The sequence below is a fragment of the Pongo pygmaeus genome, chromosome X, assembly GCF_028885625.2.
Source record: "Pongo pygmaeus isolate AG05252 chromosome X, NHGRI_mPonPyg2-v2.0_pri, whole genome shotgun sequence".
Taxonomy (NCBI): Eukaryota; Metazoa; Chordata; class Mammalia; order Primates; family Hominidae; genus Pongo; species Pongo pygmaeus.
The window spans coordinates 88,241,476-88,265,164 of NC_072396.2; the positions used below are offsets into that span (position 1 = coordinate 88,241,476).

Genomic DNA, 23,689 nt, shown 5'->3' on the forward strand with positions numbered 1-23,689 from the left:
TGGTACAGATGTCTCTTCTATGAAATGATTTATTTTCCTTTGGATAAATACCCAGTAGTGGAATCACTGGATCATATAGTAGTTTTACTCATATTTGAGAAACCTCCAGCTGTTCTCCACAGTGGTTGTACTAGTTTAAATTCCTACCAACAGTTTATAAGAGAGCTCTTTTCTCTGCATCCTCGCCAGCATTTGTGATTTTTTTTTTTTGGTCTCTTTGATAATTGCCATCCTAATAAAGTTAGGTGTTAATACATTGTGGTTTTGATTAGTATTTTCCTTATGATTAGTAATATTGAACATTTTTTCATATACTTGTTGACGATTTCTTTCTCCCTCTTTCTTTCTTTCTTCTCTTTTTCTCTTTTCTTTTTTTAAATTTAACTTTATGTTTACACTTTTTATTATTATTATTATTATTATACTTTAGGTTTTATGGTACATGTGCGCAATGTGCAGGTAAGTTACATATGTATACATGTGCCATGCTGGTGCGCTGCACCCACCAACTCGTCCTCTAGCATTAGGTATATCTCCCAATGCTATCCCTCCCCACTCCACCCACCCCACAACAGTCCCCGAAGTGTGATGTTCCCCTTCCTGTGTCCATGTGTTCTCATTGTTCAATTCCCACCTATGAGTGAGAATATGCAGTGTTTGGTTTTTTGTTCTTGTGATAGTTTACTGAGAATGATGATTTCCAATTTCATCCATGTCCCTACAAAGGACATGAACTCATCATTTTTTATGGCTGCATAGTATTCCATGGTGGATATGTGCCACATTTTCTTAATCCAGTCTATCATTGTTGGACATTTGGGTTGGTTCCAAGTCTTTGCTATTGTGAATAGTGCCACAATAAACATATGTGTGCATGTGTCTTTATAGCAGCATGATTTATAGTCCTTTGGGTATATACCCAGTAATGGGATGGCTGGGTCGAATGGAATTTCTAGTTCTAGATCCCTGAGGAATCGCCACACTGACTTCCACAAGGGTTGAACTAGTTTACAGTCCCACCAACAGTGTAAAAGTGTTCCTATTTCTCCACATCCTCTCCAGCACCTGTTGTTTCCTGACTTTTTAATGATTGCCATTCTAACTGGTATGAGATGGTATCTCATTGTGGTTTTGATTTGCATTTCTCTGATGGCCAGTGATGGTGAGCATTTTTTCATGTGTTTTTTGGCTGCATAAATGTCTTCTTTTGAGAAGTGTCTGTTCATGTCCTTCGCCCACTTTTTGATGGGGTTGTTTGTTTTTTTCTTGTAAATTTGTTGGAGTTCATTGTAGATTCTGGATATTAGCCCTTTGTCAGATGAGTATGTTGCGAAAATTTTCTCCCATTTTGTAGGTTGCCTGTTCACTCTGATGGTAGTTTCCTTTGCTGTGCAGAAGCTCTTTAGTTTATTTAGATCCCATTTGTCAATTTTGGCTTTTGTTGCCATTGCTTTTGGTGTTTTAGACATGAAGTCCTTGCCCATGCCTATGTCCTGAATGGTAATGCCTAGGTTTTCTTCTAGGGTTTTTATGGTTTTAGGTCTAACATTTAAGTCTTTAATCCATCTTGAATTGATTTTTGTATAAGGTGTAAGGTAGGGATCCAGTTTCAGCTTTCTACATATGGCTAGCCAGTTTTCCCAGCACCATTTATTAAATAGGGAATCCTTTCCCCATTTCTTGTTTTTGTCAGATTTGTCAAAGATCAGATATTTGTAGATATGTGGCATTATTTCTGACGGCTCTGTTCTGTTCCATTGATCTATATCTCTGTTTTGGTACCAGTACCATGCTGTTTTGGTTACTGTAGCCTTGTAGTATAGTTTGAAGTCAGGTAGTGTGTTGCCTCTAGCTTTGTTCTTTTGGCTTAGGATTGACTTGGTGATGCAGGCTCTTTTTTTACTCCCATTCACAATTGCTTCAAAGAGAATAAAATACCTAGGAATCCAACTTACAAGGGATGTGAAGGACCTCTTCAAGGAGAACTACAAACCACTGCTCAAGGAAATAAAAGAGGATACAAACAAATGGAAGAACATTCCATGCTCATGGGTAGGAAGAATCAATATCGTGAAAATGGCCATCCTTCCCAAGGTAATTTACAGATTCAATGCCATCCCCATCAAGCTACCAATGACTTTCTTCACAGAATTGGAAAAAACTACTTTAAAGTTCATATGGAACCAAAAATGTTTACACTTTTATTTTAGGTTAAGAATACATGTGCACATTTGCTATTTAGGTAAGTTGCATATCACAGGGGTTTAGAGTACAGATTATTTTGTCACTCGGCAATAAGCATAGTATATGATAGGTAGATTTTTTATCCTCGCCTTCCTCCCACCTTCCACCTTCAAGTAGGTACTATTGTCTGTTATCCCTTCTTTTTGTCCATATGTACTTGATGTTTAGTTTTCACTTGTAAGTGAGGCCGTGTGGTATTTTGTTTTCTGTTCCTATGTTAGTTCGCTTAGGGTAATGGCCTCCAGCTCCATCCATATTGCCTTTTTTTATGGCCACGTAGTATTTGATGGTGTATATGTACCACATTTTTTAAATTTAGTCAACCATTGATGGGCACTTATGGTTGATTTCATGTCTTTGCTATTGTGAATAGTGCTGTGATGAACATACACATGCATGTGTCTTTATAGTAGAATGATGTACATTCCTTTGGGTATATACTAAATAATGAGATTGCTGAGTCAAATGGTAATTCTGTTTTAAGTTCGTTTAGAAATCGCCAAAGTGCTTTCCACAATGGCTGCACTAATAGACATTCCCACTAGCAGTGTATACGTGTTCCCTTTTCTACACAACCTCTCCAGCATCTGTTATGTTTTGATTTTTAAATAATAGCTATTCTGACTACTGTGAGATATCTTGTTGTGATTTTGATTTGCATTTCTCTAATGATTATGAGCATTTTCATATGCATTTTAGCTATTTATATATATTCTTTTGAAAAGTGACTGTTCATGTCCTTTGCCCACTTTTTAATGGGGTTGTTTTTTGCCTATAAACTGAAGTTCCTTATAGTTTCTTGACATTTAGATCTCTGTTGGATACATAGTTTGCAAATATTTTCTCCCATTCTGTAGGTTGTCTGTTTACTCTATTCAAAGTTCCTTTTAAGCTGTATTAAAAAGTAGATATCCAGGATAAAAAGTAAGCTGCCTACATAATAAAGCAGAATATAAAAAAAAAACAAAAAAACAAAGTTCCTTTTGCTGTGCAGAAGCTCTTCAGTTTAATTTGGTCCCATTTGTTAATTTTTGGTTTTATTACTCTTGCTTTTGGCATTTTCATCATGAAGTTCTTGCTCTGTCCTATGTACAGAATATTTCCTATGTTATCTTTCAGGGTTTTTATAGTTGTAGGTTTTATATGTAAGTGTTTAATTCATCTCGAGTCATTTTTTTTTATATTGTATAAGAAAGGATTCCAGTCTCAGTCTTCTACATGTGACTAGCCAGTTATTCCAGCATCATCTATTGAATATGGAATCTTTTTCTCATGGCTTGTTTTTGTCAACTTTGTCAAAGGTCAGATGGTTGTAGGTATGCAACATTATTTCTGGGCTCTCTATTCTGTTCCATTGGTCTATGTGTCTGTTTTTGTACCAATACCATGACAGTTTGCTTATTATAGTCTTCTAGTATAGTTTGAAGTCGAGTAATGTGATGCTTCTGGCTTAGTTGTTTTTGCTCAGGATTGCTTTGGCTATTTGGGATCATTTTTGGTTCCATACAAATTTTTAAACAGATTTTTCTAATTCTGTGAAGAATGTCAAAGGTTTGATCAGAATAGCATTGGATCTGTGGATTGCTTTGGGCAGATGGCCATTTTGACAATATGGATTCTTCCTATCCATGAACATGGAATGTTTTTCCATTTATTTGTGTCATCTTTGATTTCCTACAGCTGTGTTTTGTAATTCTCATTGTAGAGATATTTCACCCCTCTTGTTAGCTGTATTCTTAGGTTTTTTTGTGTGTGTGTGGTGAATGTGAATGGGATTGTGTTCCTGATTTGGCTCTCAGCTTGGATGTTGTTTTTGTATAGAAATATTATTGATTTTTGTACACTGCTTTTGTATCTTGTATTCTGCTTACATTATTTATCAGATAAAGGAGCTTTTGGGCAGAGACTATGGGGTTCTTTAGGTATAGAACCATATCATCTGCAAACAGAGATAGTTTGACTTTCTCTCTTCCTACTTGGATGGTTTTTATTTCTTTCTCTTTCCTGATTGCTCTGGCCAGGACTTCCAGCACTATGTTGAATAGGAGTGGTGGGAGGGGGCATTCTTGTATTGCTCTGGGTTTCAAGGGGAATGCTTCCATCTTTTGCCCAATCAGTATAATGTCAGCATACCTGTTGGCCATTTTTTTGTCTTCTTTGAGAAATATCTTTTCAGGTTATTTGTTCCTTTAAAAATTTGATTTTTTTTTTCTGTTGAGATGTTGCAGTTTTTAAAAATATTCTGGATATTAATCTGCTGTTGAGTGAGCAGTTCACAAATACTTTTCCCATTCTTTAAGTTGACCTTTAACTCTGTTGTTTTCTTTGCTATGCAGAAACATTTTAGTTTGATGCAATCTGATTTATTTTTTCTTTTGTTGCCTGAGCCTTTGAGGTCTTATTGATAAAATGTTTTCCTAGACCTGCTGTTTGTTCTATTTGTTGGGAAAATGTCCTGAAGCACACTATCTATGTTTCTTTCTAGTAGCTTTGTAGCTTGAGGTCTCTCATTTAGGTATTTGATCCATTTGTAGTTGATTTTTATGTTTTGTGTGAGAGGAGGTCTAATTTCATTCTTCTGCAGGTGAATATCCAGTTTTTCCATCACCATTTATAGAAGGCTTTCTTCTCCCAATGAGTGCTCTTGGCACCTTTGTCAAAAATTATCTGCTGTAAGTACGTGAATTAATTTATGTGTTCTCTCCTCTGTTTTATGGTTCTATGTATTCGTTTTTATATCAAAACCATGCTGTTTTGGTGATTACAGCTTTGTAGCATATTTTGACGTTTTGTAGTGTGATGCCTCCTGCATTGTTCTTTTTACTCAGTATTGCTTTGGCTATTCTGGCTCTTCCTTGGTTCCATATAAATTTTAGGATTATTTTTTCTATTTCCATAAAACATTTCATTGGTACTTTGATAAATATTTTATTGAATCTGTAGATTCCTGTGGGCAGTATAGTCATTTTAATGATATTAATTCTTCCAGTCCATGAGCTTGGAATGTGTTTCTATTTATTTGTGTATCCTTCAATTCCTTTCATCAGTGTTTTGTTTTTTTTAATTGCAGTTCTTTCAACTCCTTGGTTAAATTTATTTCAAGGTGTTTTATTTCTTTCAGTTATTGTAAATAGCATTGTCTTCTTGATTTAATTCTCATCCTGTTTGTTGTTTATGCATAGAAATGCTACTGAATATGTATGTCGATGTTGTATCCTGCAACTTTACTGAATTTGCTTATCAATTTTAAGAGTTTTGTGTTTGAGTCTTCAAGTTTTTCTGTGTATGAGATTACATTGTCTGTTAAAAAAGGATAATTTTAATTTGTCCTTTCTAATTTGGATGCCCTTTTTTTTTTTAATCTTACCTAGTCACTGTGGCCAAGACTTTTAGTACTATGCTGAATAGAATTGATAAAAGTGGGAATCTTTGTTTTTTTCCAATTCTTAGAAGAAAGGCTTTCACCTTTTTTCCATTCAGTATTATTTAGGCTGTGAATTTTTCATATATGACCTTTGTTGTGTTGAAGTGTTTTCTTCTATATTTAATTTATCAAGAATTCAAATAAATAATGGATGCTGAATTTTATCAAATGCTTTTTCTGCATCTATTGAGATAATGTTTTTTTCTTAATTCTATTCATGTGATGTATCATGTTTACTGATTGTGTATGTTAAACCATTCTTGCTTTCCTGGGATAAATCTCATTTGATCATGGCATATTTTTTGATATATTATTGGATTAATTTTGCTAGTTTTTTATTGAGGATTTTTAAATCTGTGTTCTTCAGTGATATCGGCCTGTTGTTTTCTTTTTCGGTTGTATCATTGTATGCTTTTGGTATCAGGGTTATGCTGGCCACATAGAATGTGATAGGAAGAGTTATCTCCACTTTGATGTTTTGGTATAGTTTGAGAATAACTGGTAATAATTCTTCTTTAAAGGTGTGGTAGAATTCAGTGATGAAGCCATTCAATCCTGGACTTTTATTTGTTGGAAAACTTTTTATTATTAACTGAATCTCGTTATTTTTATTTGTCCCTTCAGATTTTCTATACCTTCTTGGTTCAATGTTAGTAAGTCATATGTATCCAGGAATTTATTCATTTCTTTCAAGTTTTCTAATTTTAGGCATGTTGCTGTTCATAGTAGTTTCAATGATCCTTTTCATTTGTGTGGTATCCAGTATGATATGACATCTCCTTTTGCATTTCTGATTTTATTTCCTTGGGTCTTCTCTATTTCTTTCTTAGTCTAGTTAAGGATTTGTCAATTTTGCTTATCTTTTCAGAAAACTTTTTGTTTCATTGATATTTTATATATTTTTTAGTTTCCATTTCATTTAGTTCTCTGATCTTTATTATTTCTTTCCTTCTACTTATTTTGGATTTGGCTCGTTCTTGATTTTCTACTTACTTAAGAAAAATGCATTTTAACTTGAGTATTTGATTTTTTTCTAGTTTTTGATGTAGACATTTATTGCTATTACCTTGGCTTTAATAGTGCTTTTGCTGTGACCCATAGGTTTTGGTATGTTGTGTTTCTATTTTCATTTGTTTCAAGAAATTTTAAAATTGTATTATTTTCTCCTTTCACCCATTAGTCATTCAGGAGCATGTTGTTTATTTTCTATGTATTTGTATAGCTTCAAATGTTTCTCTATTATTGATGCTCAGTGTTATTCCATTGTGGTCAGGTAAGATATTTGATATGATTTTAACTTTTAAAAATGTGTTGAGACTTGTCTTGTGTCCTAACCTATAGTTAATCCTGGCAAATACACCATGTGCTGATTAATATGTATTCTGTAGCTGTTGGATGAAAATGTTTTGTAAATGTTTGCTGGGATTTTTTTTTTGTCCATGGTACAGTTTAAATGCATTGTGTGTTTTTGTTGTTGTTGTTGTTGATTTTCTTTCTAGATGATCTGTCCAATACTGAGAGTGAGGCATTGTAGTTCTCAACATTTGTTGTATTACAGTCTGTCTATCCTTTTAGATCTAGTAATAATTGCTCTATGTGGGTCCTCCAGTATTGGATGCATATATATTTATCCAACTATATGCTGTCTACATAAATTCACCTCGCCTGTAGAGACATGCGCAGAATGAAAGTTAAAGGATGGAAAATGATATTCCATGCAAATAGAAACCAATAGCAAGTATGAATAACTATATCTATATTGGATAAAACAGACTTCAGTAAAAAGCTGTAAAAAGAGACAAAGGCAAACATTATATAGTAATAAAGGTAATAATTTAATTCAAGGAGCAATCTTGAATTGTTTCCAGTCTACTTTGGTCACTACCTTAGGAGACTTTTTTTTTTTAAGAGACAGGACCTTGCTATGTTACCCAGTCTGGACTTGAACTACTGGGCTCAAGCAATCCTCCCACCTCAGCCTCCCAAGTAGCTGGGACTACAGGCACACACAATCATGCTTGGCTTTTAAAAAACATTTTGCAGGCAGTCGCCGGGTTATGTTTAACATGCAAGTCCTGGCCTACTTTTATTGGCTGTGGTTCCAATAATAGTTCAACTTTCATAACTTCTGTGGTGTTATTTTCATCTGCTTGATTTACCTAGTTTCACTAGAGCTACTGGTGCCACCTAAGAGGACAGAAGGAGCTGATCTAGACCAGGCACGTGTGAGGAGATACCTACCCTCATTGGTGTTGCCCAACAAACTAGTGTCCTTCAGTGGCAAATGGAATCTCCATCCTTCAGGAATACATAGCATACTTTTTAGACTAGTTGCCATTGTGGCTTGGTCCCTCTTCCTGTTGCCAACAAGCCACTTTTATCTCTAGGTAGAGGAAGTAATTATCTTGCTTCCAGGAGTCAAGAGACTAAGCTACTCTTTGTGTCAATATCTTCCTTGATATTACTGCCTGGTGTCTCCTGATGAGGGAGAGAATGTCCTGGTCTAGCAGAAATGGAGAGTAGTTCTCCTGACTGCTTATTGTCAGCAAAACTTCCAGTTAATCTTCTTTGTCAGAGTTGCCAGGTTCACTTCATGTTGTTCTTGAGATTCCTGCTCCAACTGGTGGCAGATGGGGGATGGGGAATGAGCCTACCAAAGCTTTCTTGTATTGCTAAGGTGGGAGACATGAGGTTCCCGGCTTGAGTCCCCTTTTAATGTTAAGCGGGGGACCAAAACACCCTGTAGTTCCTCTAATTCCTGGAGTCGCTAATGTGTCACTTTATTCTTTCATCCTTTCAGAATTCTCCTTTGGTGGCCTCTTACATTATTTTCACAGTTTATAGTTCTACTTTTTGGGGAAGAAAATGGATAAAGGAATTAGACAATCTTGGCCAATACTGAAGTCCTAGCTTCATTTTTATGTATCCTATCCATTATAAAATAACTTGGGTTATCTTTCTTTTTATTTACTTATTTTTCTAATTTCAACTCTTATTATAGATTAAAGTGTACATGTGCATGAGTAAACTGCATAACGGTGAGGCTTCAGGTCCCAGTGATCCCACATCCAGACCATAAGCATAGTACCCAACAGGTGGTTCTTCAGCCCACACCCCCTCCCTCCCTCCCACATCTAGTGAGCCCCAGTGTCTGTTGTTCTTATCTTTATGATCATGTGTATTCAATGTTTAGTTCCCACTTAAATGTGAGACCGTGCAGTATTTGGTTTTCTGTTCTGGCATTAGGTCATTTAGGAAAATAGCCTCCAGCTGCATTTATGTTGCTGCAAAGGACATGATTTTATTCATTTTTATGACTGCATAGTATTTCATGGTGTATATGTACCACATATACTTCACTGTTGATGGGCACTTAGGTTGATTTTATGACCTTGCTATTGTGAATAGCACTGTAATGAATATATGGCTGCATGTGCATTTATGATAGAATGAATTATTTTCCTTTGGGTATATACCCAGTAGAGGCATTGCTGGGTCAAATGGTAGTTATATTTTAAGTTCTTTGAGAAATCTCCAAGCTGCTTTCCACAGTGGCTGAACTAGTTTGCATTCCCAGCAACAGTGTATTTTATTTTCTCCATAGACTGAGGAGAATTAGTTCTGGTTTTTTCTTTTGTTTTGTTTTTTTGTTTTGCCTTTTTAATTATTGCTATTCTGACTGGTGAGAGATGGTATCTCATTGTGGTTTTGATTTGCATTTCTCTGATGACTAGTGATGTTCAATGCTTTTTTCATGTTTGTTGGCCTCTTGTATACCTTCTTTTGAAAAGTGCCTGTTCATGTCTTTTGCCCATTTTTATTTAGACTGAATTTTAGCTTGTTGATTTGTTTAAGTTCCTTGTAGATTCTGGCTGTTAGACCTTTGTCAGATGCATATTTTACAAATATTCTCTCCCATTCTGTAGGCTGTCTTTTTACACTGTTCATAATTTTTTTTTTGTTGTGCAGAAGCTTGAGTTTAATTAGGTCCCATTTATCTATTTTTGGTTTTGTTGTGATTGTTTTCGGTGAGTTAGCCATAAATTCTCTGCCAAAGCCAATGCTGGGCAGGGTATTCCCTAGGTTTTCCTCTAGGATTTTTATAGTTTTCAGTCTTACATTTAAATATTTAATCCATCTTGAGTTAATTTTCATATGAGAGGTAGGGGTCCAGTATCACTCTGCACATGGCTAGCTAGTTATTCCAGTGCCATTTATCGAATGAGGAGTCCTTTCCCTATTTATTATTTCTGTTGATTTTGACAAAGATCAGACAGTTGTAAGGTGTGCAGCTTTATTTCTGGGTGCTTTATTCTGTTCTACTGGTCTATGTGTCTGTTTTAGCATCAGCACCATGCTGTGTTCATTACTGTAGCCTCATAGCATAGTTTGAAGTCAGGCAATGTGATATCTCCTGTTTTGTTCTTTTTGCTTAGGATTGCTTTGGATTATTTGTCTTTCTAAAAGTCAATTTATGTATCTTTTATGATTAAAGCCTCTTAATGTTTTCCTATATAGGGACCAGTCACATCAAAATCTCCTGGGATATTTGCCAAAATGCAGATTTATTGGTCTTACACACAAAAATGAATGAGATTCTTTGAGGAAGCACAATTTTACTGAAGTTCTGTTATATTGACATTTTAAAAATTACAACAGTTGTATCAGAAATCTAGAGCACAAAATAAGATTGGTAAACCTTAATTACTCATCATTTCTAAATACTGACTTGCACTAAAAGAAAATAGTAAATTAAATTATGCAATACTGATTGAGATATTTTATATAAGTTATGATTCAATTGATCAAATTAATTGGGTTGATTAGATGTAGAAAAAATCATATTTTATATTTTAGGAATTATTTTGGAGTCACTTTTAAAACTGAGAAAACTGCCCATGGATTATATGGTGTGCTGATTACTACATTATAATTAAGATTACATTTGCAGTATATGTAAATATTATGATCTTGAAATATGTCCTTTGAGACAATGTAGTCCTATCAAGGTTCAGTTTTGCCAGCTTTACAAATATGGCAATTTTCTCAATGGCATTTTTACTAACAGCACAAGGGGAAACCCATTTGCTGCTTTAAATGAAAGATTACTTACTGCTCTTTTTCTAGAACACCCTGTAATCCAAGGCACAGTAAGGTTTCCTGAAATCTGTGAAAACAATAAATGGAATCTCAGTAAGCTATTTATTGACAGTACTTGGAATGTTGATCAACACCAAAGATTTCACACACTATTTCAAGATAAATCTGCATTCAGAACATATTCCCCACGTATAAAATGTTGTTTCCTTATTGAACTCAACAGATTTTAAGGGGTCTTTTTTGGTGAAAAAAATTGAGAAGTGGTGCAGACTTCTGGGAATTAAAAAAAAAGGTTCTAAGGCGTTGTTGGGGGCCCTACGATTGTTGGGACTCTGTTGCAAGTTTTAAAATCTATAAATAATACAATTGTTATAATAAAAATTCAATGCTTTTTGAAGCGAAGAAGTTACAAGAAGTATAGAGGACAGTAGGCCCCCATATCCACAGGTAATATACTCTGAGACACCCAGTGGATGTCTGAAACTGCAGAGAGTACCGAACTCTATATATACTATATTTATTCTTATACATACATGCTTATGAAAAAGTTGAATTATAAATTAGTTAAGAAATGAATATAATAATAAAATAAAACAGTTATGATAAAATACTGTAGTAAAAGTTATGTGAATGTGGCCTTTCTCAAAGTATCTTATTGTACTTCACGGCAAGTTACTGTAACCATGAAAAACAAAACCATAGATAAGGGAGGACTACTGTAGTCACATTTTAAATAGGGCTTTACCACAAAGCAAGAGATGACTTCATAATGAATGATGTGCACTATAAACTACTTAAACACATTACCTCTATTTACTTCGTAAACTCAGCACTGACTGATGGATTTATTGCTACATGTGTTTTCTTAATACAAATCTTAGACCTACAGTACAAATGACTAAAACAATGTTTCTCCAAATAGTGGCCTCAATAGAAGTCTATTCCCTATGCCCTACACTCTTTCTTGCAAAATGGTGAATTGTATATTTTAATAAGCCCATTTGTTTAATGAAATATTCTCATTGCATAAATAATGTATGATTGAAAAAGAGAGAAAAAGTAAAACTTTAACCATTACTATATATACATCAAACCTCTCTAGATAAAAATGTGTTTGATAAAATTTGTTCTTTTTGAATTATGTCCCAGTGTCTAGTTTTGGTAGTAAAGTTTAGCAATGTTGCAATCTTGAGGAGATATTTCTTGCATATTATACAAGTATTTTATACTTGAGCAAATACTTTCTGATAATTTCCCAGAAATGGTGAAATATGTTGACCTTTACTAATGGGGCAGGGTATTGTGGTAGTTATGGATATATTCAAGTTCAATACATTCTCATCTACCTAAGTACTCACACCCAAAATTGAAATAATCTTCCTACAAATCGTATTCAACAGTATGGTAGTCCTTTTTTAGGTAGAAACCACTAAGACAAATGGCCAGTAACACCTTATTACCTCAGCATTGCTACACAGGTACACAGATGCTACTCTAGTGGGATTTTAGGGAGCATTTACAAAGACAAAGGTAGTCTGTTAGCTGTGGTTCAGGTTAGCCTGGACTTAACTATGCTTTATCATAGCACACACAAGAATTGGGGTGCACCTCTCACTTGCTCTTTCCTTCCCTTCCAAACAGATACCTCCTGAGAGACTGACAAGGCAAATCAGTCTCAGTAGGTCACTGAAGTGAGAACAAGGCATTCAATAAAACATTTAATGTTTTTCATAAATTAAAAGCAGTAATGACCTAAACAGTATTATGCCTATTGACAAGGAGTGATGATCAATGTGAATAGTAAATTAATATTCTGTTATTTAAACTTCAGGTAAGCTGTTACCATTCCTGGCCACCAGACCTGCCATTTTACTTTGAGTTACAAGTATGCCAAAATGCAAGAAATAAGCTAAACATGATATAAACTCCAAACAATACTTTTAAGGAAAAATAAAAAATATTTTTACTCAAGATAAAATACTATTACAGTAAAACGGCAATTAACTGGAATGCTAGGGGTTAATGAGAAGGTGTGAATAATTGATTTTTTAATGATGAACTGAAGGTGATAAAAAATTTATTCTTAAAAATTATTCAAAATGTATTTTTTCTTTTTATTCCACCAATGTGTGTTAGGGTTTGAAAATTCATTGTTAGCCTCAGCGAGGGAAATAAATCTGCTTAAATAATATAATATAATCTAGAAAAAATATAGATACCAAGTGTTTTGGATTATCTGTTCACATATTCTTTTCCATTAGTAAAATAATTCAAAATTGACCATACAGAATTTCTAGAAAATATATGATAAACCAAATGAATTACAAACAAAACAAAACTTTAAACCAGTAACTGCTAAAATATTACATATGAAATGATAAAGATGATACAACAAACATTATAATAGAATTTGTATAAACACTAACTATACATTTGAGAAATATAAAATGTGGTTTTCTGTTTAAGTCAATTGTGTGTAAGGAAGAAAATACAAAACTCCTATAAGCACATAGTACTCAAATATTATAAATTCCATCTGATTTTGGAAGAAGTTTCACTTTTTTGTTTTATAATTCTGTGTCAGCAGTTACATGATACTCAAATGTTATATTTAACTAATCTCTAATGTTTACTTCAAATCCATTGTTCAGTTCATTACATTTCTGGTAGAACTCAGGAACAGCTGATCAGAGTAACTGAATTTGTAGGCTTTTTTGAATAAACGTCTTTCCTCAAATTTGGGAAGCTTTATTTGGTGAAATATTGATGGTATATTTCTCATTCACCAAAAGCTATGAAATGCAATATTCAAATTAGAAGGGTAATACACATCTCACTTAAATGATATTTCAATTCCAAACTCACTTTAAACAGACTGGTTTGGAAAACTATGAAATAAATCTTCAAGGAGATGAGACTGATTTAACAAATATATTAGAACATACACATCCAAAAGAGTGCTGTACATTTCCAAGTAGAAAATTTGGAGTCTTATAAACTCATTACAATGATGTTGACATTATTCAAAGCATTTTGGGAACTTTCCTTTTGGAATTGTCAGTTCATGCCTCACCCAGAGATTTTGTCTCATTGCACTCCTTTTATTTTAACTGAAAATATAACAGCCCCAATTGAACATTCATATTAGTCACTAAACGTGGCTCAGAATAAATTCTGGCTATTTTTTAAAATCAAATGTTCCCTCAAATGAGAATTATTTGTCACTACTGAAGCATTTAAAAAAGTTCCGCCAGCTCCTAAAGCAATTGTGAAAGAACTTCAAAAACTTTTGACAAAATCGAACATTACTGAAATAAGTATATATAACTTTCCAATCAGGTATTTCTTCTATATGTGGTGCTGTTTTAGAGTGCTACAGGAAATAAAAGATCAGTAAAAGATAATTTCCTGGGCAGCAAGAACTATTGCTTGAGAGTAAGAGATAAGACAGGTACATGAATGTCTTTACTACAAAGAAAACTGTTAAATGTCACAAGGGACGTAAAATAAATGAAGTGCAACAGGAGCTCGAAATATGACAAAATTACATCTACTTGTGAATTGATAGCTTAGCTTAACCTTAAAAGATGTGTAGAACTCTAACAGAAATAAAAAACATCAGCATTTTAGGGGAAAAAAAAGGAATGGCATGAGCATGGTGGAATAAAAAGACAGGATGTATTTGGGGAATGGTCAGTTCAACTAGAACTAGAAAGGGGAGTTGAGGTCCCTGTGTGGAGATCATGAATGGCAAGCTGCATTTATATCTAATTCTGTAGAAAATCGGTAGCCATTGAAGGCATTCAAACAGACGTATGGTATGATCAGAAATGTATTTTTATACAGTACAAGTCTTAGGTGTCTATGTGTGTACAGTAAATTAAAGAAGTACAGAAACTATTATAATAGTTTGGAAGAGAAGTAATTCAGGCTTGGAACCAGGGTAAGGAGGTAGGAATTAAGAAGAGAAATATAAAGCACACTACTGAAGAAAGGCCTTATGTATAAGAGAGAAGAGAACTAAATAGTCTGGAGATAATGGAAATAGTCCTGTTATGGACTGCTTCCCAGAGTGCCTGGTCTGCTGGAGCTAATGGAGAATTGCAACTTTAAAAGTAAATGAAAGAAAGTGTACTTACTGTTGGAAATCTGCATCTCATGGCTAAGAGTGGATACACAACGAAAATAATGCACTTATTTAGATGTATACTGGAGTCACATCATATGTATACTTAAGGTTCGTGAATTCAACTATAACACACTTGCCAGTCTCATGTAAAATCATACTTATACTTTAAATAGACTCTACATATCAAGATATCAATTATATACGATATGTCTTCATTACTATACATAGTTGTACATTCATAAGAAGGCATGCAAATAGTTAAGTTTTATAGATGATTTAGGTATTCTTAAAGGAATTTTTGCTGTTTTATTTTACACAATTTAGACCCCACATATGAATCTGCTTTAATGTTTCTGCTAGATTATTAGATTGTCAAGAGCAAAGTACCAAGTTTTAAAAAATTATTCTAATTATTTTATATAGTCACACAGAGATTATATGTTAAAAACGCTCATTTGATTTCAAAAATATGTTGTAAAGGCAATTCTACGTATATGCTGTACATCCTATTTTAAAAATCTGAGACCAACTTATGAGGCTAGTAAAGCTACTATCTGATATATACTGCATTTTATGTGAGCCAGGAAAATTGAGTATTTGATTACTTAGCATTTTGTTAAGTGGCATTTGATTAAATGAAGCAATCAAGAAATAACCAGGCCTCTCAAAAGAATTCAGCAGTAAGAGACTCATAAATCAGTGTTTTAGCTTTCCATCAGTTGTTTTAGTATTAGCTGAGCATAGAAACCTATCAATCACTCTGCTTTAACAGGCAGAGTTTCCTAATTTTTTTCTTCATTTATGAGGTGTACAGCACAGAGAACATTGCTGGGCATATGATAGCACTCAATAAATATTTACTGATTGACTAATTGAATTAACTTGGGCGTTTATTATTCACTAGCTGTAATTTGCTGAAATTTAACAAAAAGCCAAGAGTGACAATATATATGAGACTATGCATGGGGTAAGGAGCTGTGGAGGAGGGGAGTAAATTATTTATGATTGAGAACAATGTGTTCTGGAGCAAAGAAAAAAAGATGTCTTGGTGTATATAAAAATATTTTCCTCTTTTCTCTCTACAAAGTCTTCAGAAAAGTTTTCAGAAATTAGAATGCCTTTACAAATTAAAGTTTCGATGCTACAACTTTTGGATAAACAACTAACATATTTTTAAGCATATGAATTTTTCTTCTATTATGTGATAGAAATCTGGTGCTTAGAAAACTATTAGCCTGGAAAGTTCATCTAATTGAAAACCAAAATGCTATTTGAAATTTGTTTTTATACATAGTAGTAAAATTTTACAAACTACAAGAAATTAAAATCAGGGAAACTAGAATTCTAAGATGTTTCAGTGAAATTATAAAAGGTAGATGTAACATTACAAACCAAATTCGCCCTACTGATTCTTGAGATATTGCCTGTTAAAAATAATGGAAGATAAAAATAAAATAATGTAAGTTAATATGTGGAATGTTTATTTTCTTATCCAAAGGCACTAAAGAATAAGCAATCACAAATCTAGAGCCCCTAAAATTATGTTCTCTAGCATATTGTAAAATATTATATTAATTCTACTCAGGTAAAAAAATAGAAATTTGGGAAATATAAAAGCTCTTTACTAATTTCAGAATATAAATTGTCAATGTTAGCTTTAAATTCTAAATACATTTATATAGTTGAAATGAAGCAGTTTATTACATGCACATTCAGAGATCAGTTCATCAAACAACAACAAAAGATTTATTGCTTTTGTCAGGCTACCCATATTTGCTGGGCTGGGCTGGAATAGAATGGTTACCATGAATCACAACTCTGTATCTTTTCTTTGCATATGACTACACGTTGAATCAAAAGATAGGTTTTTAAAATAAATCAAACACAATGTCTGTTTGTTGCATTAACACTGTATGGACTGATACATTTATTCTGTAATTTAAAAAAAAACAGCAGGAAGAAGTAAGCAAGATGAAGGCCTAGGTAGCTATAGATCCTTGTCCTCCCATGTAAATATTAAATAAACAACTAGTGACTAGTTGAAATAACTTTACAGTAGCTCTTGAAACCATATTCACAGCAACCAATTGAGTGTACAATCAAGAAAATGTCAATTCAAAATAGTAGGAGATTTCACAGTGTTTTTATTTGCCTTGTTGCACCCCTTCCTGGTATGGCAGGGCACAGTTTGGGGTAAGTGTGGTGGCCTGATCCCCAGTCTCTTCTGTGAGTAAAAGAGTGTGAAGTGGACTGAATTTGCAACATTTTAATCTGTCTGGGGTCTGCCTGAGGAATTTGTCTCTTTATCTCCTAATTTGGAGTTCAGACAGCCAATAGTGGCACATCTCAGATCTCAGGCTAGTGGAATTGGTGAGAAGCAGTGAACAAAGCTCATGAAAACCTCAGAGAGACTGAAGACCCATGGACCCTTGGGGAAAGAGATTACTAACTGAGGAATATAATAGAGCAGCTAAGGGTTCTGGAAGATGCCAGAAAGACACTTTAAGAAAATCTAGATATTTTAAAGTAGACACATAGAGCAGGGGCTTCAAGATGGCTGGCTAGAGACATCTGGTATTCACCTCCTCCACAAAGAAGAAACAGAACAGCAAGTAGATAATCACACTTTGAATAGATCACCTAATAGAGAAGGCTGGAATTCAACAAAGAAGTGACAAAACACCTAAGGCAAGGAAGGAGAGGGGAGCAAAGCAGCCTATTGGGCCAGTGGGAGCTAAGAGCCTAGAGAGGTTCCCCAATACAAGTAAAGAATAAGCGAGTGACACCCAGTAGTACACATTTCTACCATGGATTCCTGCAATCTTAGCCAATGGAAAGTGCCTCAACTCACTTAGGCCCTGAAACTAACAAAGGAAGCTGCTTGAAGATGAGGTGACAGCATTGCTCCAGAGAGGGAGCTCACACCAGGTCCCCCCCACACACCAAGTCCTAAACAGTTACACCAAGATGCCACTTTGATAGGCCAGTCCCTACCAGATTGCTTCCTGCCCTGCCTCTCCAACAGCTCCTGCATCTCCAAATCCCTGAAGCCTAATTGTCATCACCCACATGAATCTGGGCAGTGATGCTGACTGCTACCACCAGGGCTGAAGCAAAAGCCACTCGCTGTAATCCTTCTGCCTCTAGTATCAGGGCTGCCTCACATTTAATAGCACCTTGAGAAAAGGCTACCATACTTACAACTCCCACCTGTGACTGAGATGCCTGCTACCCAGCCACCTGTTCAGGATGCTGCTACTGAAAACAATCTCACCCTCCCCAGCAGCAGAGCTGCAGCACAGCCACTGCTATCCCCACCAAGCATTCTGTAAAAGCCTGGCAATCACCATGCTCCAGCCTACCACAGCCAGTGCCTGCACACACCATTGAGGGCTAGAGGACAGGCCTTCCTGGATCATCCCAATGCCTGAGCACACCGTCAGTGCCTGTAGATTACCCCACCCCATCCACCACATTTGGCACTACTCTTGAGTGCCTGAGGACAGGTCCACCCAGCCCATCACAGCCACTGCCAACAGCAGGATGAACTGTGTGGGAGACAGAGGATTGTCCTGCCATGGCTGCTGTCATCACTCAGGCCACATTGCTGCTCAGGGTCCCAAGGACTCACCCACCCATCCAGGACATGGCCAGCACCTGAGGAAGCTGCCTGGAGGCCCAAGAATCACCACACCTGTACCTGCTAATACCAGTGCCAGAGTATAATGCCCTAGGGCCCAAGGACAAGCAGACTCAGCTTGCCACAGCCACTGAGGCCCATCTGAATGTCTCTCTTCCCAGCAAAACTTCAACACAGTCTCCACTAAAAATCACACCCTAAGCACTGAGAAAATGACAGACACTACTGATGCTGTTTACAGGTGAGGAAATCATGCAAGGACTATGCTAATGGACACACCGAGAATGAAAGCCAAAGGGCCCTACCCAATAAACACCATAGATACATCTTCAGGAAAAAGTGCTCCCCTACAAAAGGAAAATAAAAATATTGGAAGAGGCAACTGTTATACCAGATGCTCAGATGTCAATGGAAGTACATAACATGAAAAGACAAGGAAATATGATACCTCTAAAGGAATACAATATTTATTCAGCAATAGATTATATTCAAGAAGAAATTAATGAAAACCAGAAAAAATAATTTAAAATATTGATTATAAAGCAGCTCAGGGAGATACAAAATAATTCAGAAAAATAATACAAAGAAATCAGAAAAACAATTCAGGATATGAAAGAGAAATTTACTAAAAAGATAGCTATCATTTAAAAAAGAAATTTTGGAAAAATTCATGGAATCAAATAAAAAATCTAAAAAATTCATGGAATCAAATAAAAAATATATTCAAAGCTTCAACAATAGATCACACCAAGCAGAAGAACGAATTTCAGAATGGGAAGATAGGTCTTTTGAAATAACCCAGTCAGACAAAAAAAAAAAAAAAAAAAAGATAAAAAAGAATGAATAAAGCCTACATGACACACAGAATACCATAAAGTGCCCAAATATTTAATTTTATTGTGTCCAAGAAGGCAAAAAAAAAAGAAAAAAGTCAAAGCAATAAAAAACCTATTTAGTTAAATAATGGCTGAAAACTTCAAAAGACTACCAAGAGATTTGTGCATCCAAACGCAGGAAACTCAGAGATCCCCAAAGAGATACAATGCTAAAAGGTCTTCTCTATGGCATAATACAGTAAAACTGTCAAAAGGCAAAGGCAAAGAGAGATTCTGAAAACAGCAAGAGAAAAGTATCTAGTCACCTTTATAAAACCCACATCAGGCTAACACCAGATTTCTCAGTAGAAACTTTACAGGCCAGGAGATAGTGGAATGATATCTTCAAAGAGCTGAAAGAAAAACAACCCTGCAAGCCAAGGATATTATACCCAGTAAAGTTATTCTTCACAAATGAATACGAAATAAAGTATTTCCCAGACAAACAAAAGCTGCAATTCACCACCACTAGACTCACCCTGAAATTGTTTAAGGGAATCTGACATGTTGAAGTGAAAGAAAATACTAGCATCATGAAAACACATGAAGCATAAATCCCACTAGAAGAGCAAACACACACATGAGAAAGGGAAAAGACTCCAATGTTACCATTACAGAAAACTGTCAAATTACATTTGTAAACAATAAAAGTAAAAGGAAGGAACAATCCTCAGCAAACTATCGCAAGGACAAAAAACCAAACACTGCATGTTCTCACTCACAGGTGGGAATTGAACAATGAGAACACATGGACACAGGAAAGGGATCATCACACACCAGGGCCTGTTGTGGAGTTGGGGGAGGGGGGAAGGATAGCATTAGGAGATATACCTAATGTTAAATGACGAGCTAATGGGTGCAGCACACCAACATGGCACATGTATACATATGTAACAAACCTGCACGTTGTGCACATGTACCCTAAAACTTAAAGTATAATTAAAAAAAGGAAGGAATGAAGGATATTATTAAAAACCACCAGAAATCAACTAGTAAAATGACAGGAATAAATATTCACATATCAATTATGATTTTGAATATAAATGAATTAAACTTTCCACTTAAAATATTTAGACTGGCTAAATGGACAACAACAAAAAAACCATCACTCCACTATATACTGCCTACAAGAAAGCAATCTCACTTATAAAGGCACATATAGACTGACAGTAAAGGGATGGAAAAAAATATTCCATGCAAATGAAAACAAAACAAGAGCAGGAGTAGCAATACTTAGATAAAACAGACTTTAAGTAAAAAACAATAAAAAGAGAAAAGGAAAGTCATTATATAATGATAAAGGGATCAATCCAGCAAAAGGATATACAATTTCTAAGCATATATGCCCCCAACACCAGTGCACCAAGATATACAATGCAAATATTATTAGATTGGGGAAAAAAGAAGAGACTCCAACACAAGCATAGTTAGGAATTTCAACTCCCCACTTTCAGCATTAAACAGATCATCTAGACAGAAAGTTAACAAAGAAACACTGTATTTAAACCATAAATTACATCAATTGGACTTAAAAGACATTTACAGAATATTTCATCAAATGGCTACAGAATACACATTCTTCGCAACAGCATATGGAACATTCTCCAGTACAGACCACGTGTTAGGACACAAAACAAATCTCAACAACTTTTTTTAAGTTACAACTATATAGAGTATCTTCTTAGACCACAGTGGAATTAAACTAGAGATCAGTAACAGGAGGAACTTTGGAAAACTTACAAATACATGGATATTAAACAACATGCTTCTGAAAAAGGGGGAAGAAATTAAAGAGAAAATTTAAAAAAGTATTAAAACAAATGAAAATTGAAACAAAGCATACCAAATATAGGTACAGCAAAAGCAATGCTAATGTAAAAGTTTAAAGCAATAAACGCCTAGATGAAAAAGTTAGACAGAATTGTATTAAATGAATTCACTTCAAAAATGAGTAAAACACCAACAAACCAAACACAAAATTAATAGAAATAAAGGAATAATAAAGATCAGAGCAGAACTAAACAAAATAGACACTAAAAATATATAAACTATCAACAAAATGAAAAGTTGCATTCTTAAAAGATAAACAAATTTGATAAACCGCAAGCTAGACTAACCAAGAGAAAAAAAGAAGACATAAATAAATAAAATCAGAAATGAAAAATAGACATTGCAATTGATACTACAGAAATACAAAAGATCATCAGAGACTATAAAGAACAACTATACACTAGCAAACTAGAAAACCTAGAGGAAATGGATACATTTCTGGACGCAAACAACCTATTAAGATTGAATTTAAAAAGAAATAGAAAACCTGAAGAAACCAATAAAAATTACTGAGATTGAATCAGTAACAACAAAAAAAATTCTACCAGAAAAGTCCAAGACTGAATGACTTCACTGCCAAATTCTATGAAACTTACAAGGAAGAAGTAAAACAATTTCCCCTGAAACTATTCCAATAAAATTGAAGAGGTGGGAATTTTCTCTAATTATATAAGGCCAGCATTACCCTGATACCAACACTAGACAAGGATGCAAAAAAAAAAAAACCAAATATTTTAAGCCAGTTACCCTGATTAATACAGACACAAAAACCCTCAAGAAAGTTCTAGTAGAATGAATTCAACCGTACACCAAAAAGATAATACAAAATGATCAAGTGGAATTCTTCCCAGGGATGCTAGGATAGTTCAACACATACAAATCAATTAACATGACACATCATATCAACAAAATGAAGGACAAAAGCCTTATTATCTCAATAGATGCAGAAAAGTGTTTGATAAAATTCGGTATCCCTTCGTGAGAAAAACAACATAGTGGGCCCAGAAGGAATGTACCTCAACATAACAAAAGACAAATATGAAAATCAACAACTAACATCATACTGAATGATAAAGGCCGAAAGTCCTTTTTCTGGGAACTGGAAGAAAATAAGCATGCCTACTTTCACCTCTCCTAGTCAACATAGTAATGGAAGTCCCATCCAGAGTCATCAGGCAAAAGAAAAAATAAAAGGCAGCAACATTGGAAAATAAGTCAAATTTTCCCTCTTTGTAGATGACATGATCTTCTATCTAGGAAAAACCGGAAAATCCACCAAAATAATTCTTAAATCAGATAAATTCAGTAAAATTGGAAGATAAAAAATCAACATATGATAATTAGTAGCATTTCAATAAGCCAATAATAAATTAGCTGAGAAAAAATCAATAAGGCAATGCAATTTACAATAATTACAAAAATAGCTAGGAATAAATTTAACCACAAGGGCAAAAGAATTCTACAAGGAAAACTACAAAACGCTAATGAAAGAAATTGAAGAAGACACAAACAGAAGGATCTCCTAAGCTCATTACAAAAAAAAAAAAAAAAAAGTCAGCTGAAAGCATCTCATTACCTGACTTCAAAATACATGACAAGGACAAATAGCATGGTACTGGTATATAAACAGACATGTAGAGCAATGGATCGGAATAGAAAACCCAGAAATAAATCCACAAAGGGAATAAGGCAATAGGACAAAGGCAGTAAGAATGTGTGTTAGAGAAATGATGCCCTTTTCAATAAATGCTACTAGGAAGATTGCATATCCATACGAAGAAGAAGAAACTAGACTCCTGTATATCACAATATGCAAACATCAACTCAAGATAAAACCTTAAACATAAGACTCAAAAATATAAAACTACTGGAAGGAAACATAGGGGAAATACTTCAAGCCATTAGTGAAGACAAAGATTTTATGGCTAAGACCTCAAAAGAAAAGGCAACAAAAACAAAAGTAGATAAAAGGGACTAAATTAAACAGCTTCCCCATAGAAATGGAAACAATAGAGTGGATAGAAAACCTGTTGAATGGGAAGAAATATTTGCAAACTCTTCATCTGACAAGGGACTATTCATTCAGCATACACGACAGACTCAAACAACTCAACAACTAAAAGACAATTTCATCAAAAATTGGCTAATAAGAGAAAGGCAGTGCAAGCTGGCCAATTAGAAGGAACAATTGTCCTCCGTTCAAGAATACCAAACTGAAGAATGATCCACACACACACAAAAATCTTCATAAGAACTAAAAATCAGGTTATCAATCACAGTACTTGGCTTTAACTTAATATCACTGAAAGAGGCAATGAAGAGGATTGGAAAGACAATCTTCAATAGCCGACACCACACCTCCCCCAACCCCAGCAGGATCCATGTGGTGCAGAGAGAAAGTCTGTGCACTTAGGGGAAGGAGAGTGCGGTGATTGTGGGACTTTGCA

At 34.7% G+C, this 23,689-nt stretch overlaps 1 protein-coding gene across 10 annotated transcripts in view; it reads right to left on the minus strand.

The window, feature by feature from the left end:
- HDX (highly divergent homeobox) overlaps nucleotides 1-23,689 on the minus strand; it is a 188,340-nt gene that overhangs the window by 115,539 nt on the left and 49,112 nt on the right. For 9 of the 10 annotated variants that reach the window (XR_008497195.2, XR_010125555.1, XM_063660893.1 and 6 more), the window contains one exon: nucleotides 10,782-10,835. The exons of the other annotated variant lie outside the window; for it this stretch is intronic. Coding sequence is in view for 7 of the 9 variants with exons in the window: in XM_063660893.1 (XP_063516963.1) it covers nucleotides 10,782-10,835 (54 nt within the window). In the remaining 2 variants the exon portion in view is untranslated. The remainder of the gene's footprint in view (nucleotides 1-10,781; nucleotides 10,836-23,689) is intronic. 10 annotated transcript variants of the gene reach the window in all.